This window comes from Molossus molossus, unplaced genomic scaffold, assembly GCF_014108415.1.
Source record: "Molossus molossus isolate mMolMol1 unplaced genomic scaffold, mMolMol1.p scaffold_m16_p_11, whole genome shotgun sequence".
Lineage (NCBI taxonomy): Eukaryota > Metazoa > Chordata > Mammalia > Chiroptera > Molossidae > Molossus > Molossus molossus.
In genome coordinates, this window is record NW_023425346.1 from 21379670 (window position 1) to 21402277 (window position 22608).

The window sequence follows — 22608 nt, forward strand, 5'->3', positions numbered from 1 at the left end:
AAGAACAGTACAACGTGCGTTATTCTCATTTTCACATGGAACATTTTCCATGATGGCCATCTAGTAGACATAGAACAGTCTCCATGTGTTCATCTATATAAAAACTTACACACAAATATCCATAGCAGTAGCATTCATACATCCAAAAGATGCAAACAACCCAAATGGCCATCAACTTGAAGAGTGGATAAACAAATATGGTATCAAACAACAGAATGTGACTCAACCTTAAATAATAATGAAAGTGCTTATTTATGCTGCAGCACAGATGAGCTTTGAAAAGATTATGCTAAGTAAAAGTAACCAGACAGAAAGGCCATGTATGGTGCAATTTAGTTTATACTGAGTAAATAGAAAAAGCAAATCCATAGAGGAAGGATGTAGATTAAGTAGTTGATTGCCAGGGGCCAGGGGAAGCAGAGGATGGGTAGTGACTACTCATGATACTGTTTTGGGGAAGGGGTGATGAAAATACTCTGAACTAGAAATAGTGGTGATGGTTGCACAACTTAGCAAATATTTTAAAAAACACTGACTTGTACACTTTTAAGAATGAACTTAATGATATGTAAATTCTATCCCATTTTTAAACAAGAAAGAAAGAAATAGGCAGCAGGCCAAATTTGGCCTACGGGCCATCGTTTGCCAACACTTACTCAAGAGAAAAGGATTTGTGTCATCTTTATTTATCTAGCATCTAAGGAGATTATGAGTCTTACACAGAAGAGCATAGTGAATGTCTGATGAGTTAATGCACAGGTAAATGAGTAAGTACAAGAGACATCACTCCAACTGTTCAAAGATTTATAACTGTTATCAGATTATAGTTGTCGTTAATAAAGAATAATTTTTATGATACTCATTCTCTTTTCTTTCTATTCCTAACTAATATCTCATACTCCACCTTGTAGGTAGTAAATGGTCCCTAAATTAATAATGGTTTTTAATTAAGTCTTTGAGCATAAGGCACTTTATATGTCTCAGCTATAAAATTAGAGACTTTTTCTTTTTAGGAGGAATCATTTCATGCTCAAGGGGAATGTCAAAAATTGATGAGATTAGAGGATTTGTAAAGAGTCCTTTGTATCCTTATCAGAAATGACAGGGCTGTTTTCGGAGTGAGGGGTTGTTTTGCTGGCTCAGCTGGTCCTGACTGTAGATCTCTTTCTCAGCAATGCAGTAGGTGCTGTGGAAGATGAAAAAGCATGTAAAACATCCAGGTGTTTATCTATTTCTTTCCCTCTCACCTCTCCCAGGTTTGGGTGCAACGTCAGGGACTGTTCAGAGTTTATCAGGTTAGTTTTTCATAGGAGTACAGGTATAATTCTGATGAAAATGATGCAGTTGAGATAGATGATCATACATAGTTTACTTCCCTTCCAAAATATCTTCAATTCCATGCCTCAATGCGAATCTTACTTAACGCAAATGTTGTTACAGTGAACACTTTCAACATTTCTAAAGCTCATGTACCATGCTGTACTTCTTTTAAAAAGATTTATTAACATCAGGCTATAAAGAGAAAAGCTAGACCCCAAAAGTCTCTTAAGTGTGCTGCCCAGAAATTAATGGTGGAACCTAAAACAAAACTCCTTCTGACAGATTCCTTCAAACTTCTCCACTAACTCCACCACAGATAATCTTTCACACAGTACAGAGTATCACTGCAGCCTCCAAAGAAATTAAGCCACCCCCATAGAGGATCACATTATCAATTTAATGGATTCGGCCAAGGAATCCAATAACGGAGGGCAGGAATCCAAAAAGTAGACTGTTTGTTGATGACCATCTCCTAAACTGCTCTACAGATGCTGGTTTCATTGATCTGAAAGCAGTGTTGATTCTTGTTAAGGAAGAATATTTTAATAGACGCCTGCCCCCACCAAGTGAGGTATATGCTCAGATCTAGAACCATAAGCCCTATGCTTCTCAGAGTTCAGGGAAGTTCAACATTTCTTTATTATGAGCCTGCCACGGCCCAGTGGGTGCCAGATGCTGTGTTCAACATAGAGATGTGCAACATGAGAGGTAAGGTCTCCACCTGAGAGATTCAGTTGTTGCTGTGAGCCTGGCTCCTCCATGCCAGCAGGTTCTACCTTTACTTAGGCATGGTGATTGCTGAGCACCTTGTATACTACCTGCCTTCAAGGAAAGAAAAAGTCAGTCTTTTTAGAAGATTTTCTTTTTCTGAATTCAAGGTAACCATAATTGTGATGTGGAAATGGGGTACTACTACCATATATATTCAAAGAAATCAGAAATGAGAGAACTTCAAATTTACAGGCATCTAAGAAATGTCAGAAAGACTGTGAATTCACTTGGTTATCCACTTTCAAAAATTGGGAATCAGAGTATAATGCTAAGCAATTGGATTTTAATTATTGGTACATAATACTAAAATTCCTGTAGAAATAATTACAAAGAGGGTAAAACGTTTCACTTCCGGTGCTACCAGCATTATGGTTTTGTGCAGGCATGCTTTTCAGGAAGCAGGCACAGAAAATGTTTCTGCAGCCATTCATTTATTACTTATGCTCATATACATCTATTGAGCACAGAGGATAAACCAAGGACATGATGCATGGAGTTTTGTTTGTGTTTTTTGGTAGGGGGAAGTCTGTTTGCAGAAAATACAATTTCTGGAATTCTTAGTCTTCAGTAAATATCTCAGGAAGACTGTCGGTTCCACACGCACACGTGCATTTATGTTTTCAGTGTTTTATCGAGGCCACGTTTATGTAAATGGGTTAACTGATCATTCAGGAACAGATTTTAAGGCCTTCATTGTCAAGTGTTTCAAATAACCCGTGTTGCAAGTCCCCAGATAGAGTTCCATTGTTTACGTTGTGTGTAGTAACATGACTTCTGCCGTACCATCAGCTGTCTTTCCTTTGGTCAAGATAAGGTTTTCTAAAATGGAGGCCAGGCACAGGTCTGCCGTAAATGATCATTTTCCTTCCATAATCTTCTGTTTTTATTTTGTGACGAGCCAAAGAGTTCTGTACCAGCCCCTGCTTCTCCATCAATGCCTGTCTCAGAGGAAGAATGTTTCTAATAAGACACTCTTTATTATGTAATGCAAAAGCTTTCAATTAGCCCCTAGGGAGATTCTCCAACTGATGAAATTAGGGTGGAAATCAGGCCATGATCCCAGTTTATCACAGTGAATGGCAGGGATTCCATTATCCAATCAAGCTTGCCTCTGACTTCGACAAAGGTCAGGCTGTGCCATCCCCGGTTATAAAACATCACTGTGGCTCCATGTTTCACTTTAATTTAGCCCCAGACACCTCAGGTTTGTTACGGGAGAACTCACACCAAGAGTTCATATTTTAAAAAGCCATTTGTGTTGTGCCTGGCCTTGTATTTTAACAGGGAAGAAAAACTGTTAGAACACAATGCAGCCTAAGAGTTGCTTCCTCTCACACTTATCTGCAGGAGAAAATAAAGATCCCTGTGTCTGTGAGCACACAACACAGAACATCTTTTGCAACTTGGCTCTTTAGGGATATTGTATAGTAATAAAGGATATATTTTTCTTTTGCCCCAAACTATAAGGAACTAATAACTATATCTGTTTTTTCTTGGATGGAAAAAGGCAGTGATCTCCTTCCCTCCTCCAGCTTTTTATGATAGGATCAATTAGAAATTAGCAAATACAAATGGAGATTGCAGACTGCAATTCTTAGGTTGCTCCTTTTCATATTGGTCTTACTAGACAGAGTAATGGCCATTTTATTTATTTTTTACCCTCACCTGAGGACATTTTTGCATTTATCTTCAGATAGAGCCAGAGGGAGAGAGGGAGGAAGAGAGACAGAGAAACATCTTTGTGAGAGAGACACATCGACCGGTTGCCACCTACACGACCCCAAGCAGGGCCGGGGACAAACTGTAACTGAGGTACATGCCCTTAGCGGGAACCGAACCCAGGACTCTCTGGTCTGTGGGCCGACACTCTAACCGCTGAGCCAAACCAGCCAAAGAAATAGTGGCCAGTTTTGATAGCTCCTTCTTGTGTTCTTTTCTCCTTAACTCCCCCATGCCATGGGATAAGTGATGCGTGAGAATGTGGCGCTTCGGAGCAGGGAAGGCTGGGGTGTGGCAGTGATTAAGAAGCTGCAGCCTGGTGGGCCCAGAGCGCTCGTCGCCTGATCAGAAACACGTGGAAAGGAATTTCGTACCCATGATGGGTCTTCCTTTTGGATGAGGACTGGAAGCCAGTTTTGTGCTTGCCTGCTGAGAACATTGGTGAGCTCTGGGCAAACCTTCCGAAGACCAAGCTGCTTTCAGGTTACACAGAGTATCCGATTTATCCCAACTAAGCCAACATAAGATGTAAGAAGATGGCAGATACATCATGGAGAAGTGTTTGTGTGTGTGTGTGTGTGTGTGTGTGTGTGTGTGTTTTATTGTATTTTTTCAAATACAACAAAGAGTTTCTGCTGATTTGCTCATTAGCAAACTTCCCTGGAATTCAGGGCACTTGGGAAACTGATGTCTCTTCATAATACTGTTGGTTAAAACAAACAAAAACAAACAAAAACAAAAAAGAAAGAAAGAAAAAAAGAGAAAAGGAAAGGAAAAAAAGAAAAGAAAAGAAAGCTTTAATGTGTTCCTAGGTTCTATAACATACTAATCTTAAATGGTTCCAAAAAGTAGCAGTGCTGTTTGGATGGGCGCTTTCATTTTCACTGCTGAATCCCAGTGTCTCTTCTTCCCGGTTACGTTGAAAGCTTTGTGAAAAGGGCAGTTGATCGTTATTCTGTAACCATAACCCATCACCTCTTATCGAACCTGTGACTTATGCCTTTCTCAGCACCTTCAATCTCATCCTCTTTACGTTCAAAATCGCTGATGGTCCCCCAACTTTATTTGGACTATCTCTCTTGATATAAATCTCATAAGGCTTAGTGGCCCTCACTGTCTACAATAGATTCTACTTCATCAAACTTCCCTTGTACTTACCCCAGGCAGCTCCTTCTCCAGGCCTCATCCTGTATGCACCAGGGCCCTTGTGTACAGTCTGTGAGAATTCTATTTAGATTTTGGTTCATTTGCTAGATTGATTGACAAGTCTGTCATCCAAAGTAGTTCATATTAGATTAATCCTAACTATGGCTACTCATCCTTGTCCATTTGTATTTAGTAGTCCAGCCACACAAAAGCAGGATTTCTATGCCTAAGGGGTATTCATTTTAAATTATATTGCTTCTTTATACAAATGCATTTTTATAATCCAAATTATATTGATTTTCTAGGCATGGTTGAAAGTATGTCTCTTTGAAGCCCGTAGGCTCCTTACTGAGTGAAGAGACAGTGGCCCGTATCCTGGAATACAGGGATAACATGGGTGCTCTCCACCACGAGAGCAAGTGGGAGCTGAGCGAGACCTCTCCCAGCAAAGGCCAGTAGGGAAGAAAAGGGTGCCCCCAAAGCCTCCACTTCTGTTTGACACTTAGATAATGAATTGGGGGCCTCAGGTGCAAACCCCTTCTCCATTTCTTAAGAAACCCCAAACAGTACCAGAGACGATTCTGATTTATTTGCCCTTCAGACATCTGTTTCTGAGAACTGAGACCTGTGAAGCTCTGCTTTAGTGCCACCTTGTGCCTGTAACATAAAACTTCTGTTACCTGCCCGGAGGCGGAGTGGTCTTCCTTTCACACTCTCGGTGTCTTGCTACAGAGGGAAAGCTTTCCTTTCTTACCTGATTTCTGATGGTCATATTCTGGTATCCAATATCTATCTATCTATCTATCTATCTATCTATCTATCTATCTATCCATCCATCCATCCATCCATCCATCATCTATCTATCCAATGTTTGCACTAGACTCTTACATCCTGTCTTTTATGGTTAGGGCAGAAGTTCTCACCCCAAACCCCTTCAGGTTTCCATGGCACAGTCCAACTCGCTCTGGGAGACATACCTCTTTTTAATTTTAAAAAATTTGTATTGAGCTAAAAACACTTAAGTTTTCGTGTATAATACAATATTCTTATCTACAGGCACAGTGTTGTCCAGCAGACCTCTAAAAGTTATTCATCTTGCATAAGTGAAATTTTGTTCCCACTGATTAGTGTCTCCTCATTTTGCCCTCCCCGCAGCTCCGGCCAACCACCGTTCTAGTCCTTGTTTCAGTAAGTTCGACTGTGAGGTACCTCATGGACGTGGACTCATGGAGTGTTTGTACTCCTGTGATTGGCTTATGTCACTTACATAATGTTTTCAAGGTTTATCTAGAATGTCTTTTCTGAAGAGCTATGGGCTCAATTCTTGCAGTTTTCTGGAAGTATCAATCATAGTTGACATCGGGTTGCCTTTTTTATTTCAGTTTGAGAACTGCAATCTGTTCTATGAAAATCCAAAGGGCCATCATGATAGTAGTCCATGGCGTGCTGCGAGCAATCTCCACAATGCCATCTGATGTCCTGCCGCACACCGCATGGCCACGGGAAACAGCTCCCAGGGTGTCAGAGAAGGCCGTCCAGATACTGGGGCGAGATTCCTGCCCATTGTTAGGATGGTTTGCACAGTGCTGCGGTGCCCCATGTGGGCTGTACCACGGTGTTAGCCTTACTGTAGATGCCATGCCCTTGTAATCTGCACAGTGATCACTTTTTTCCTGCTGAGAGTCCCTTACTCTGCAGTCCACTTTAACACCATGGTTTAGTTTCACAGTCACTTAAATAACACACAATAAGAAATGTATATCTGCTATAGGGAAAAATGTAATATTATGCTTTCACTAGGGCATTTTTACTTATTTGCCTTTATAAATAATCTAAAGTACATCAGCAGAGATAACAGAGCTTTAGCCATGCCGTTTTAGATGAGGGTTTTGGGGCTCCCCTCTATTAGATACCTTCTATGATGAATGAACTGAACGTGATGTCTTTCAAGAGGGCAGGGAACGTGGGGGAGGGGAGGACGTACCCGCCTTGCTTCTGATCTTATTTCCTCTCACAATCCTGCCACCACGACCCCCCTCCCACCCAGTGTTGGAAAATAGGACTATGTGGGTGACGGAGGCGGTTTAGCTGTACACGGATGTTGGCCTTGCTTTTTAGGATGTGCCTAAAAGATCAGTAGTGATGTTTAGGCCAGAGGGAAGAGGTGTAGTGGTTTAGACCATCAGAAAATGAAAGGTAATGAATCTAGAACTTAGAACTTCTTAGCAAAAAATATTCTTTAATGTTCACTTTTAGAAAAATGGCTATTCTGTACAACATCTTTGATCAAAACATAAAGAGTAATGTGATTTTAGGGCATGGCTTTCTTGTTGGTCCATTTCTTCTCTTCTCTGTATGTGAAGGCAGTGATTCCCTGACTTTTTTTATGTTCTTAATCTACACTGACAAATTTCCTAATGAGTGATTTCAAATTCATCAGTTCTTTCAAATGAAATTTAAACTTCATTCATCATTAAAATTCATTTCACCAGTGGTGGTACCAACATGTCTGAGAGTATATCATTCATTAAGACTACAGGCGAGGTTTGGTGTGGGAATGCACTGTAACTAATGCTGTCCTTCCCGGGATCCGCTCATCCAGCTCAGAAACCGCAGTGTTTAGGAGCTGGAAAATGTAGCTACCACTGTTATTATTATGATAAACAGTTTATTGGCTGAAGTTCCACAATTTACTTGTCAATATATTTTGCAGATAAAGCTGATTCAGTCTTATCACGTTTATTTTAGATTTTTAACATCAAAATTGAAAATAAAACATATAAGACATGTTCAAAACCAATGGTGAATTCCACAAAGCAGGCTAGATGATCTGCTCAGAGCAGTCTGAGGAAGTCTTTGGTTCTCTGTGCTTGTGTGTACAGATGCCCAGAAGTAGGAGGGCAGCCACAGGGCCTAGGCCTTGCGCATCTGAGCTCAAATCCACACCCTTGAGCATGGACCACTGCACTCCGAGATCTCCAGAAAACCCATTACCGCAAATGCTGTGCTCATCACCAACCCATAGCACACGATGACATGGTTTTCCCACAGACACCAACTAAAAACATCCGTGGATATTTTAACCCACCATCTTCACACACAGGCCTCTTCTTGCATTAAACATGGAAGTTAGTATTATGAGACAGCTTTGGGGTTCTTCAAAATTGTGAAAGGAGACTCTATACCCCAAGACAAAGAATGCATTGCTCATGCAATATTTTTGCTATATAAAGTAATAGAAATCATCTACTACATAGACACTTTTGAAAATTCGGTTCTTGGTTTTACTTTTTTAGAAATTTATAAATAGTAACATTATCTTCCTCACTGAGAAGATATTGGCTGTTTCTCAGAGCAGAGCAGTGTGTCTGGACCAGCTACACAGGTGGCCTGTGCTTAATTCACATCACCAGACTGAGATGCCGGATCTCATTTTGGGCACCAAATGAATGACTAACTTAGCTTCTTCAAATGTTAGTTATTTTTGATTGTGATAACCAAGACCTAAGATCGAAGATGTCTTATATAAGCTATAGCCTTTCACACAGCATTATTGTGGTGACCAGGGACTGCTGGTGGGCCCATTGCAAAGCACACGGGTTCAACTGCATATGTCACACTGCGGACACACAGTTAAATGCATAATTAACGAAAATGGAAGCAAAAGGTTAATGGGTAGCTCTGTGAATCTGATAGCTCTGTTAATCTGATACTTGCTAGTCAGTCAGATAGGCCTAATGGAGGACAGTATAACTTAGCTGCTGATTGAATAAGAAAAAGAGTCAATTAGGGAAGCTGAGCCTAGAAGATCCTTCTGAAGGGAAAGCATGAGGCCTGGAGAGGAAAGAGTGGCAGCCCGGATGAGGGATGTGGACCTTAGATGCGACCAGAGGCAAGTGTATACACCTTATGTTAAGAGTTCATAATATTTGAAGAAGAGGGGAATCCTTAATGCTTTATAGATCTCACCACTCCTGGGGACCAGTTCCTTGCACATTCCAATGGACCAGCTCCTGACTCTAGTCCCAGATGGGCCTCTGAACCAATTTTCAAGTTCAAAGAAGTAGCCACAGTGCCCAGCATGTAGGTCTCCATCCTGAAGCTTTCTACTGTTTTTTTTTTTGTTGTTGTTTTTTATCCTCACCTGAAGACATTTTCTTGATATTTTTTTCAGGTAGAGTGGGAGGGAAAGAAAGAGAGCGAGAGCGAGAGCGAGAGAGAGAGAGAGAGAGAGAGAAGAACATCAACATGAAAGGGACACATCGAGTGGTTGCCACCCGCAGGACCCAACCAGGGCCGGGGACAAACTGCAATCGAGGTACGTGCCCTTAGTGGGAACTGAACCTGGGTCTCTCCGGACCACAGGCCAACACTCTAACAGCTGAGCCAAACTGGCCAGGGCTCTACTGGGTCTTTTTTTTTTTTTTAATTTTAAAATCTTTATTGTTAAATGTATTATAGATATTCCTTGACTGCTTCACTGGGACAAAGGATTATTGCTATAGGAAATTTGAGACTGTGAATTTTCCTTGATTTGTCTCTGTTTTTATTGTGGTTTGGGATATTTTGCTTTATTTGAGCCCTGGAAACCTAAGATTCTGATATATAATAATGTCATTCACTGATGCCCAATTAGATTCCAATTTTTTTTTTTTTAAGGGAGTCAGTCTATACTTGGAGAGTGGTACTTTGATCATTGTAATTACATTGATCAATTACCATGAGCAGTGGCTTATTTAGTAAATACTAAAAGATTCACTCAGTGAATCCATTTATGGTTATGACCACAGAATGAGCAAAATTATAAAAACACAATTCCCCAGTGAAGAAGTGATAAGTAGGACTCGTTACTAGGAGAATGTAATGATATCTCTCTCATAGGATTTAGACTTTTCAGGGGCATTTTTAGCATTGATGGCCCTATTAAACTCTGTGATTTTCTTCCTAATTTGTGCCATTAAAAAATGGCTTTCATTTAACTTCCCCATGGCTCATTTCTCTCCTTCAGAACATGGCTATGTGATTCCCTGATAAAGTCCATGTTTTCACACATTTCCATTTTACAACTATAAGCACCAACGAAATGGCCATGTGAAAGAGGCAGGACATGAGGGACTGACAGGAGAAGAAACTGGGTATTGAGAGAGTTAATTTTTATTCCTGAATGCCTGCTGCCTTTTCGCCTCTTCCCGGTGTTTGAGACCCCCTTGCCTGATGGGCAAGGGCTCTATTCTCACAATGGTTAAGGGAAGGCCTTTCTTTCCTGTAACAAAATGAACACGCAGCACCTTTTGATGACATAGTGATTGCTATTCTTCACCGCAGCCCCATCATGGAAAGAAAGGTTTGCATTTTACCCCTTCTTACTGCCCTTCGAGCTTTATAAAATGCCTCTTACACACTGAGTGGGCCTGCGTTCTCTGGAGAATTAGGAGCCACTTAGCAACCTGGGCACATTCAAACATTAGTTTTAATTCAACAAATACTTAAGCACTACCATCCTCTCCATGTCCTGTGAAGCACAGACATCATGGAAACGTCCCTGCCTGCCTCAGACTCCAAATTTGTTTGTTTTCTAAAGGTAGTCACGTAAGTAAACACCAGTAGTCCAGACCTGATTCCGGTTAAAGAGACAGCAGCAGCCTGTCTGGTATGGACAGTGCAGACTGTGTTTCTCTGAGCATATTCTCTCAATATTACTTAAGGTAAAATAGGCACATACAATATTCAGACTAAGATGAAAAAAAAGGGGAAAACTAGTATGAGAGAGGAGTCAAAGTGATGACTTTTTAAAATGTGTTTGCTCCCCCAGCAAGCTTAGCGTGGCCCTGATCACCACCCCCCTCCTGGTCCTGTACCTGTGCATCTGATTGTAACGTAGCTCCCAGTCCGAGTAAAACGGACCGTCACTGAGTACCAGAGACATACCGACTGGAACATGGGAAAAGCCTTGTGGAAGTGGTGGGATTTCCTGTGCTTTGAGGGAAGGGGAGAGATTTAGCAGTAGGAAGAGGCAGTGAGAACATTATTGAAATGGCAGACACACATGGGGAGGAAGCCCAGTAAATCCATGAGACTGGAGAATCTTCTCTAAGAGAAGCTCTTGTTACACCATTAGTCAAGAAGGTGGGTCACCCAGCCAGTGTGGTTCAGGGGTTGAGCATCATCCTATGCACCAGGGGGTCCTGGTTCAATTCCCAGGCAGGGCACATGCTCCCTAGTAGGGGATGGGTAGGAGGCAGCCAAACAATGTTTCCCTCATCATCGCTGTTTCTATCTCTATCTCTGTTTCCCTTCCTCTCTCTGAAATCAATAAAAAATTTTAAAATGAAAGAAAGTGGGTGAACATCTTCCTACATAAACCTGCTTTCTCTCTTCCAAAAGCTTGTCATTGAGGTTAGCTATTCTGCCACAGGTGATCACTGGAGCATCACGAATAAAGGCAGCAAACCAATATATCACCAAGTGTTCAGTTGTTTATATAAGAGGTACATGCAGCTAAATGGTTTTTCATTTTCCATCTGACCTTGGGGCTTTATATGGGAGGGAGGATAGAAATAAAAGTTTTGCTTAGTATCTATAGCTTTAGAAAAATAGGTGTATCTCAGGGAAGATATCCCATCCTTTTGCTTATATATTGACACATGAAGGGTGTGGGGAACATTATCTTTTTAATTTGTTTCTTTTCCCTTGTTTGTGCAAAGTGGTTTGACAGACTTTCTTGTATCTCAGATGCAAGCCAACAAACTTCTTTTGAATTGCCTGATACATATTGAAGGGTTTATAGAACAAACCTATAAATTTAGAGAGTGCTTCATTTCCCTGGTACAGTTGGGTCAGCTAAGCCTTCAGCTGTCATCAGCTCTGTTTATTGGTGTCTATTCAGTTGGGGTCATGTCTTTGCAATTTCATAGGTTTTTCTCTTACCTTTTGCATCCTAGGAGGTTTTCTTTGGCACTTTTCTCCCTAACAAGTTATTCTAATGTAGGCACTGGTTTTGACCCTTTCATTTCATTTTCTTCAGCATTCTCAGCATGAAAGGTGATTCTTTTATCACTTAATTCCCTACTTTCCCTGCACCCGTTTCCACGTCTATTTTCCATCTCCTTTCATTTCGCCCTCACATATTTTTCACTTTGTGGTTTCCCGTATCCTCGTGCACTCTCCAGGGGAGCCAAATAGAACCCCACAGTTAAAAATAGTTTCTGGCATTATTTGTGATTCCGAAGATGTCGTCTCACAAATAACCTTTTCTCATTTGATTTCCATCCGACGTCCTGACAGTGCTGCAATCTTGTTTTCTGATTATCCTATTACATGGTGCTCTCCCTTGCATTTAGTAGAAACTCGGAAGTAATGGTTCTATTTGGATAGCACTGCCTGGCCATTGTTTGCTATTTTAGGGAATTAGAAAGGGAAGGGGAGGAAAATACCCAGTCTTAAATTCTTATTTAAGAGGCAAGGCATTAATTAACTATTTTTATAATGGCTGAACCACTTTTTATCAGCATGCTATGCTAACACCATCATTGTGGTCTAGAGGAACATATCATGTGACAGATTTTTTTTCTTACGAAGGAGATCACTGTGCTCTCTATTAAGAACTAATGCATTTTAAATTCAACCTCAAAGAGGCAGACAAACTCATTTGACAACCCAGTGGGGGTACAATTTCAGGAAAAAATATCACAAACAAATACATAGGCAGTAACCTAAGAATTCATTTATAGCATTCATTGTATTTACCAAGAAATTATAAATATTCATCAATAATCATGCATAGCCTCTAACAGTTAGACAGCATTTGTTGTTGTGTATGTTTTGGCTGTGCTCTGAAAACACCCTACAAAGAGCTAAATTCATATGAAGCCACAATGCCCAGGAGGCTAAATGATTGCCTGTTAGCATTGATCATTTGGGAGCATAAAAAGAAATTTTCGGTGCAAAAATACCACTTTTCTTATGCATTCTAAAAACCTCTTACGTTCAAGAGTAAATTTTCCTTACATGTATTTGTTTCAGTTGACATCTTAAAGTGCATCTGAGACTACAATACACCATATAATTCAGAGCTGAACCATCTAATAGATGCTGTATGAGCTCTTTGAGGAAATGAAATGATAATGGAATTCCTATTCTCGCTCATAGGAAATGACTGTCCTTTGTTCTCTTCTGCAAAGGCATACCATCATATTTTAGTTGATTTCCCCTGTATATTTCTTTAGGTAAGTCAGTAATTTCAGAGAAGCCAAATATATCTTGCTTTGGGGATGTAATTTGGCTGTTTGGACCAGCGTGTAGTTCTCGGGTTATGTTCAGCAGGCATTATAAAAAAGATAGGCAATTTTTTTATAACTTGGATAGTTTAACATAATTTTTTCCTCTCCTGTTCTTCACAGGTGCACGAAGCAGTCCCATGTTACAGTGAGTGCAATCAGTATTCCTGGGTTGTAGAACACTGGTCTCCATGCAGAATCCACAGTGAGCTGAGGTCCCTGCGCTGTGGAGGAGGAACGCAGTCTAGGAAAGTCAGGTGTGTGGAGATGGAGGCCTTTGGGGAAGGGGGCAGTGGAACTTGCACGTTTCTGTACAAACTGCAGTACTGTGTGTCCAAGTACACTCTGGTTTTCACACAGTGTACTCCGGCTTGTGCTCATCTCTAAGTATCCGCGGGGCACGTGTGCCCTGAACTGCCATGGTGCGGTGGACTTTCCTCCGCAATGAAGACGGAATGCTTACCTGTTCCTGCAAATAACTTTGGTGCGAAAGCCAACTGCATGGAGCAGGCTGGCATCCCTCCGTGACTCGTGGCCAGCACCGTTAATACACTGGGAGACTTGGACTGTGTTGCCGTGCTCTTATAGGAAGAGGAGACGAGGACACAGACACACCCAGAGGAAAAGGCCAGTGAAGACACAGGGAGAGGAGAGACATCCACAAGCCAAGGACAGAGGCCTTAGGAAGAACCGATTCTGCCAACACTTTCCTCTCAGACTTGAACTCCTACAATTGTGAGAAAATCAATGTCTCCTGTTTAGGCCACCCCGTCTGTGGCATTTTGTTAGGACACACCTAGCTAACTCACACATGCTCACCGTGTTATATGATTTATTTGTATAATCACATTTAAATATGTGAAACAGATTTTCCAGGCGTCTTGCATTTTAACCATTGCTGACTTGAATAGCATGCTCTTTTAATGAATAAAACAGCTTATCCCTTCTCCCCCTTAAAACCCACCAACCGGAGGGCATCTTCATGGTTCATCCATGATTGCTATCACTTACAAAGTTACAAGGTATCTTTGAATATTTGCCTTCTGTCACAAGAAGAACATATTCTTTCTGTTATCAGGCACTGTACTAGGAACTGGGGATAAAAATGGTAAAGAGTTCCTGTCCTGCCCTGGCCGGTTTGGCTCAGCGGTTGGAGCATCGGCCTGCGGTACAGAGAGACCGGGGTTCGGTTCCCGCTAAGGGCATGTACCTCGGTTGCAGTTTGTCCCCGGCCCTGGTTGGTCGTGCGGGTGCAGCCACTCGATGTGTCCCTTCACATCGATGTTTCTCTCTCTCTCTCTTCCTCTCTCTCCTTCCCGCTCTACCTGAACAAAAAATGGAAAAATGTCCTTGAGTGAGGATAAAAAAAAAAAGACTTCAAGTCTAGTTGCAGAGAGAAAAATAAACACACAAATAAATATACTGGAAAGTCTTTGTTATGAAATGCCAAGAAGAAACATAAAATTGGGTCAGAGAGATGGAGGATACTATTTAGGGGAGGTTGATCAGCAAAATGCTTGAGGGGAGACCTGAATGAATGTGAAGATCTGCAGAAAGGGAATTCCAGGGAAGAAGAGTCCCCAGCAGGAGCCTTCTCGTTATAACAAGATGAATAACAGACTGTCCATGTGCCTGGTGCCAGTACTCACATCACGTAGTCTAGAACAAGGTAAAAGGAGATGATTCCTTTTATTAACCTGGAAAAGGTAATAAAATATATTCTCCTCTAGAACCCTCAGAAAGGGATGCAGCTTTGCCACAGCACAGACTTAGCCTAGTGAGGTCCATGCTGGCTTCTATCCTACAGAATTATCAGATAATACGTTTGCATTGCTTAGACCACTAAGTTTGTGGTAATTTTTTTTAGTATGTTAACTTTAAATCTTTGTTTTCAGTATGATATTAGGGAGCCATATAGTCTCTAATTCAAAGGTCCTTTTTATGACCCCCTTCCAGCTAATAAACCTGTAGTTACCTGCAGCAACAGGGAGGGGCCATCACCCAGCTGTGGACTGGGAGAGGGGGTCCTGGGTATTTAAACATACTTTCAATAAATTAGGTAGTTTTTTAGCCTCTTTCATCCAGATTCCCAGAGTTACTTAGTGCCATAAACTTCCAAGTAAGTCATGTGTCCTGTGGTGTAAATGGAGTTACTTTCTTTGTTTTTCCTTGAAAGCTTCGTATTTGGCTTTCTTGGTGTTAAGGCCGTTACCACTAACCCATCATTTTCCTTCTGTTGCCTTTGTCTGCTTCGTGTTCTCTGTCCATGCAGGTAATGCCTTTCCATCCCCATTTGCATGAGTATGTGTAACAAATTATTTTACATTGTTTTTGTGCATATGAATAGTGAACAGCACAAAGACTAATGCATCAATTCAACTGATAGCATCGTCCAGAAGTCTTACCTCTTCTTTCTCTGTGAAATCACGAAAGGACCTCAGTGGAGAGGATGCAGACAAGAAGAAAAGCACCTTCCAACTTTTAACTATTCAGGGAAAGACAAATAAGGCATCTCGTGGTCCCTCCTACTACTACTGACTATTACTGCAGGAGAAATTAAAGTCCATGGATAACTATACCGTGTCCCCCTGTATTTATTGGGAGGCATTACATACCTATGTCCTTTCTGTCTGCCATTCTCTGCTACCCTCCTTTCTCATTACTTAGCTCCTAATACAGATTTTTATTTTGTGCCAAGTGCTAGAGTACTATACAATTTTCCTGGGATTTTAAATACGTCTCACTATATATGTATAGGACAGTTCATTTCAGCACACGGTGATTTGGGAGTGCCAAAGCTCTCCCGCCGCCCCTCTTCAGGTGCTCACTCTCTGTAGCTTGGTGTCTGAAATAACCAGGTCAGCAAATGACACCATTTATCTCTTCATCATTGTCATTTTCACCTTGTCTTTGATTATTATCATCAGAAAAACACATTTGAAACAATAAAGATCTTACCTGTCATTTCTTCAATTCTGTACCCCAGTTTCCAGGAAAGGGCCTGGGGCATAGTTAGCCCTCAAAAATATTTACCAAATGAATTATTATTAACAAATAATAAATTTTATCCCAAGAGCTAGCAAAAGAGCTTACACATAGCAAGCCTATATTAACCACCTTTGAAAAAATAATTTAAAAATAATCATCTAATTAGTATATACTGTAAGTGCAGAGAAATGCCCACATTGTAGAGGAACAGCCTGGTGAATTTTCATAGTGTGAACACATCTGTGTAACTGCCCAGACACCAAGAAACAAAACGGCACCAGCCCTGCCTAAGCCCCTGTCAATCAGTAACCATCCCTCCAAGGGTAAGCACTGTTCTCACGTCGGAGACCATAGATGAATATTGTCTATTTCTTAACGTTATATGAATGGAATTATAAAGTAAATGTTCTTTTGTTTAACATTATATTTGTAAGCTTTACCCATGCTCTTTTTGTAACAGTGGTTCATGCATTCTCACCACTTTATAGCATTGAATTTGATTAATTTACCATAATGTATTAATTTTACTGTTGCTGGATAGATGTTCTAGATAAATTATTTCTAGTTGGGTTGATTATGGACGGTGGTGCCATGGACATTTTTGGTGCACATTTGTCCACATCTGTTTTGCAGATGAATATAGACTGGGTTGTTGAGATACACAGTATGTATATATATATATTATATATATATATGTATATTTATATGTGTGTGTGTGTGTGTGTATGTTTGTTTAGTTTTACTAGATACTGACAACTAGTTTAACAAAGAGTTTGTGCTCCAACCAGCAGAGTAGGAAGAGTTACAGTTGCTCCACATTCTAGCCAACCCTTGATGTTGTCTATGTTTGTATGTAAGCCATTCTGGTGGGTCTACATAGTGGTATAACACGTTGGCTTTCATTTGATGGACTCAGTGGCAGGATCACTTATGTGGCCTTCGCCAGCGTACCGCAAAGCCCGACAGCGGGGAGTCCGAACGACTGCATGTGTGCGTCTGTCCTGTGTGCCCAACTGCTCCTCAAGAAGCCTTGCTCATCGCCCTGTGGTTTATGCTGCCAAAACTCCTTCCTGATTTGCAAAAAAACACCTGAAAGAAAAACACGTTCAATTAATTTTCACTTTATCACGACCTTCAATGTGTTGGACAAAGATTGGGGAGGTGTAGATGGTGTGATATGAGCCAGAAGTCTAGGAAAGGTCTCAGCTGTTACCGAGAGATGGATTCCTTTAGAGGAGAGCCTTCAAGATTTGCGACAATAACAAGAAAATCCACCCTGTGCTGGACCTGGACAAATATACCGTAGATCTCTTTAGATTGAGATTTGTTCAAGGACAATAGTTGTCTCGAGTCCCCATTGTTCTTTTCTGCTCGGCTGAGTAAAAGGTTCTGCTCAGTTATCACTCAGTAAAGGCCAAGTTAAATTATTTTTCTAATATCTCTGCTGATCTTATATTTATGTTTGAGGAGTAAGTCCCTCTGATACGTCATTACTATTTTAAATGTTCTCTCCACTGTTTTAAGTAATACATTATGTGGTGGTCTCGCCTTACAGATGTGTGAACACCGCTGTTGGTGAAGCCGGAGCAGTGAACACCAGCCTCTGCGACCAGGATGGAATACCCCCGGAAACCCAACCCTGCTCTCTCCTCTGTCCCAGTGAATGTGTCATGTCCACATGGGGACCATGGAGCCAGTGCCCACAGGTGACTTCTCTTCCATTGTCCAGTCAGTGCCCGGTTCTCCGGAGCCGCCCTCATTGTTGTTCAGGAATTCACAGTGCTGCTGTCAAAAGCATTCTTCTAGCAATACGAAAAATATTTTTTTTTTCTTTTTTTTTTTTTTTTATCCTCACCTGAGGACATTTTTCCATTTTTTGTTCAGGTAGAGTGGGAGGGAGAGAGAGGAACAGAGAGAGAGAGAGAAACATCGATGTGAAAGGAACACATCGAGTGGCTGCCACCCGCACAACCAACCAGGGCCGGGGACAAACTGCAACCGAAGTACATGCCCTTAGCGGGAACCGAACCCGGGTCTCTCAGGACCGCAGGCCGACGCTCTAACCGCTGAACCAAACCGGCCAGGGCCGAAAAATATTTTTACCTAGGAAAGAAAAAGAAAAAAATTCAGCTATTGTGATGGAGCCATTTAAAATGCCAGTGCCTTTTTTAGGCCTTTATCAAAGGAACTGAACAAGGAAAATGAGCCTATAATGATGATACTAGGATTCAAATGTGCTCCTGTTGTTAAAGGGGGCTCTGAAGTACCCAGAAGAGTCTCATTGTAATCTCTTGGTTCTGTTCCATTTTTATTGTGGCAGAATCAATTTTATCTTAGTAGCTCAACTCCACTGTGTAATTTAGTTTCTGATAGTGGTCATCTGTTTTTGTCTTTTGCTGTGTTCCCAAAGATGAGGTGTTCTTGGTCATATTTTCCCAGAACTTACAAAGAACCTTTTTTGAAGTCCAAAGTATTTGCCGTCACTGTTCTTCTTTTTAAAAATGAAAATATAACCAAATATGCCAAAGTGGATTTTCTTCAAGTAGAGTGGTTCACCTTAATACAGTATTCTCAGAAGATAAGTTTTGAAGTTTTATTAGAGTTATATTTCTGCCTAGAGAACTAAAAAATAAAATTAGGATAAAGAACATATTATAAGTGTCAAAATATTAGAAGGAAAGAATTAGGATACTTTGGAGTCAGTGGTGATACTGACCGTTTGTAGAAAGATTGTGCAACATATTTATAAGCAAATGAAAAATATGTTTAAAATTAGTTAATATTCTACATTTGCATTTTAATCATTGATTTCTTATTAAATTTTTTTTTCTTTATTGATCTTATAGAGAGAGAAAGGAAGAGGGAGAGATAGAAACATCGATGTGCGAGAGAACATTGATTGGCCGCCTCCTGCATGCCCCCCACTGGGGATTTGTCCCACAACCTGAGCATGTGCCCTAATTGGAAATCAAACCAGCAACCTCTTGGTTCATGGGACAGTACTCAAACACTGAGCCACACCGGCTGGGACATTGATCCCTTATTAATTATTGCAGTCTTGTCTTTCATGTTTCTATAATTATATTCCTGAAATAAATTTCCTTTGTTAGTGTTATTTTTTTATTTGTTGAGTCCTGGGGATAGCTCAACATAATATTAAGATGAAGAGGTACTAATAGAGAGTAATTTATAGAATAGAATGTTTGTCCTATTGTGGACTTAAGACTAAGTTATTTTTGTGTGTAACTTAAATATAATGAATATTAACATTTATTGAGCACTTACTGTGTATAGGTCATATGCAAAAATTATGTCCTTTAGTCCTTGTACAATCTAAGTACATCTCTTATGTGTTCGTTACACAAATAACGAAACTGATTCTCAGGAAGGCTAAGTAGTTTACACAGGTTCCACAGTGATTGAATGATGGAGCTGGGAATGAACCTGTTCCCTCTGATGAAGCCAGAACCTTTGCTCTTATGTCCTTGGTTCACGTATTTTGGAAGAATTAAGGTGATTTAGACTCAATATTTTTTCTTGCTTTAAGATGCAACATTTTTTAAAGAACAAAGTGAGTTATTTTTAGCAAGTTATAATCTGTGTGATTATTGCATGACTGAGTACATATAGTCGCAGTTTAGAAAGCGTGGTAGCATATACTTTTTATTAATCAACTTGCAGAAGAATTAGCAACCCAAAGAAGTTTAATTAAATGTAGAGGTCATAATTTCTCGCACTTCTTTTTTTTTTTTTCTAATTTGCTCAGAGCAGACTCCATTAGCTGTAATCACTTTGCAATGAGAATGTTTCCCTCTTAAGTCCAAGTATCTGACTACAGAGCTCAAATGGTTTTGGTAGGAGCATTTTATACAGTGTTGTGATGACTGGCATCGTGTGCTTGCCTCTTTGAGGTTCTAAGAGACTCTTTTCTTTAAGGTTTGCTTTGGTAAACACAGTCACTCTATTTTTGGAGGATTTATAAATTGGAGATAGAGAAAATATTTTAACTTCCTTTTATGTACCTGGAAGATGACATAGTAACTTGCTTGTCACCATGAAGTTGAGAGGGTTGTCCTTCAACTGCTTATGTACCTTCAAAGCTACATCATCATCATCATCATCATCATCATCATCATCATAATATAATAGTAGTAACAACAATAGCTATGACAACAACAACAATAACTTTCGTTGAGCACATCTTAGGTAACCAGCATTGTGCTGGAGTTTTATAACAACCCCATGTTCTGATGACAGAATCCAGTCACTCAGGTCTGTTCTACCACGGCGGTTCTTCCTCAGACATCATGCTGTTCTCCAGTATAAATAACGACTTTAAGATAGAAAAAAAAAAGTTAATTAGTGCTCACAACTTATGACTGTCCCTGTCTCTGGATATGTTGCATAAGTTTAATAAATTGCAGCATCTTAACATAACGTGCCAACATCATAAATGCTTACACAGTACTTGACGATGATCATGATCATGATAACAGCCAAGTTAGCAAGCTGGATCTTTGTGCCTGAAGTTTAATTAGCACATTAATGTGCATTTTCAGAGGAAAAAGGAAGCAATTATTGTATAATTGTTTTCTATACCGTGTTGAATCACAGTACAATATTGGCCATTATTTCACCAAATTCTCTTTTGATAGTCTGCAGCGTGACATATATTAACAGAGCCAATTCACCATGTTTTTTGTTTGTTTGTTTTTGCCTCCTCTTTTTTCTTCCTAGGGCAGTTCTTTAAAACCAAACACTTAACAAACAAAAAACAAAACAAAACAAAAATAAACTCAAAGATAAAAGCAGAATATTTCTGAGAGAAAACATATTTATATTTATCTTATATACCCACAAAATGCAGCTCCTTGGCCCCACCCAGAGACTGCAGTCTGGTAGCTCTGGGGCAGGGCCCGTGAATTTACAGTCCTGGCACATTTCCAGGTGATGTTGAGTCAACTCCTTTGGGGGGAACACGCTTTGGGTCTCAAGTCTCTTGGCCATTACATTCAAATCATGTTCTTTCTCAGTCTCACATTAATTACAATATCATGTGGAAACTTAGCTTATATTTACAGATGCTTTCCATGTGCTAGACAATGTATTTAGCATTTACATGTATTATCCCATTTAATCTGCATGATGCCACTATTAAATAGGTACTATTATTTCCCAATGTATAGACGAATAAACTGAGTCTCAGAGAGGTTAGTAATCTGCTGTTTTTGTGCTTGGAAAAGGCATAGTGACCATTTCAGCCCAGGTAGTCTATACAGGCTGGGACAAAAGTAGGTTTACAACTGTGAGTATGCAAAACATGGAATTTATTCTTTTGTAATTATTTGTTAATTATTGTATTAGTTTCCATGCAAACAACTGTAAACGTGCTTCTGCCCACTCCGTACATTTCTAACCACTACAAAAGAAAAAGAAGCCACACTTTCTGTACTTGAGAATATTCTATCTACCCTGTCAACTTTGTTATCTCCTTTTCTAGTTCACTTTGGTTATGAGTTTGTGAAATTAAGATTTTTCAAAATTGAATAACCCATCTCATTTGAATAGATTGTCAAGGAAGGGAAGGAAGGGTCATGAAGGGGTGTGGTCTTATGCTCGGGGACACCTGGCTGTGTGACTGTGGCCAGGTTTACCTAAATTTCTGAACTACAGTTTAATTTTAAGGAAAATAACAACAATGACATCTGTTTTTTTCCAGGTATTTTTAATGACTGAAACAATATGTATAAAGTGAATAGCACAGAGTATAATTTAATACTGGTTTGTTTGTTTTTTTAAAAAAAGGCTGCAAATCAAAGATCCCCCTTACATTGTTTCCATGTGATCGGAGAACAGAAGATAGGTAGCCATACATTTTCTGAATCATATAGTGATCCCTTCCCCCACACAAAATGAGTTATTACTTGATCTTACAGAAATAAAATGACACCACCTTTGCTGAAAAATATCTTATACATGATTTAAGAATAGTCCCCATCAGAAAGCTAACTTTGAATGGTTTGCTGACCTTATAGTAACTGCCAACTGCAAGCCATACCAAAGAGCAAACAAGACAAAAGCACCAAAAATTATATTAGGACAATTTTAACTGTATTGGGAAGGACTGGAGACTAAATGGATCAAGCAAAAATAAACACAGTTCTAGGCAGAATTTGAAAAAAATGGAAAACCATGTGTTCCACTTATTTTCATGTTTTTTTTCTTGTTTCCATTATATATATATATATATATACACACACACACACACACATATATATATACACATATATATGTATACACACACACATATATGTATACACACACATACATGCATACATATATACACACATACACATACATACATACATATATACACACATACACATAC

The 22608-nt window shown here is 40.0% G+C and overlaps 1 protein-coding gene across 1 annotated transcript in view; it reads left to right on the forward strand.

The window, feature by feature from the left end:
• The window catches only part of THSD7B (thrombospondin type 1 domain containing 7B), an 848907-nt gene that overhangs the window by 742071 nt on the left and 84228 nt on the right, over nt 1-22608 (forward strand). The window contains exons 16-17 of the mRNA XM_036254339.1: nt 13356-13489; nt 17776-17926. Coding sequence (XP_036110232.1) covers nt 13356-13489; nt 17776-17926 — 285 coding nt within the window. The remainder of the gene's footprint in view (nt 1-13355; nt 13490-17775; nt 17927-22608) is intronic.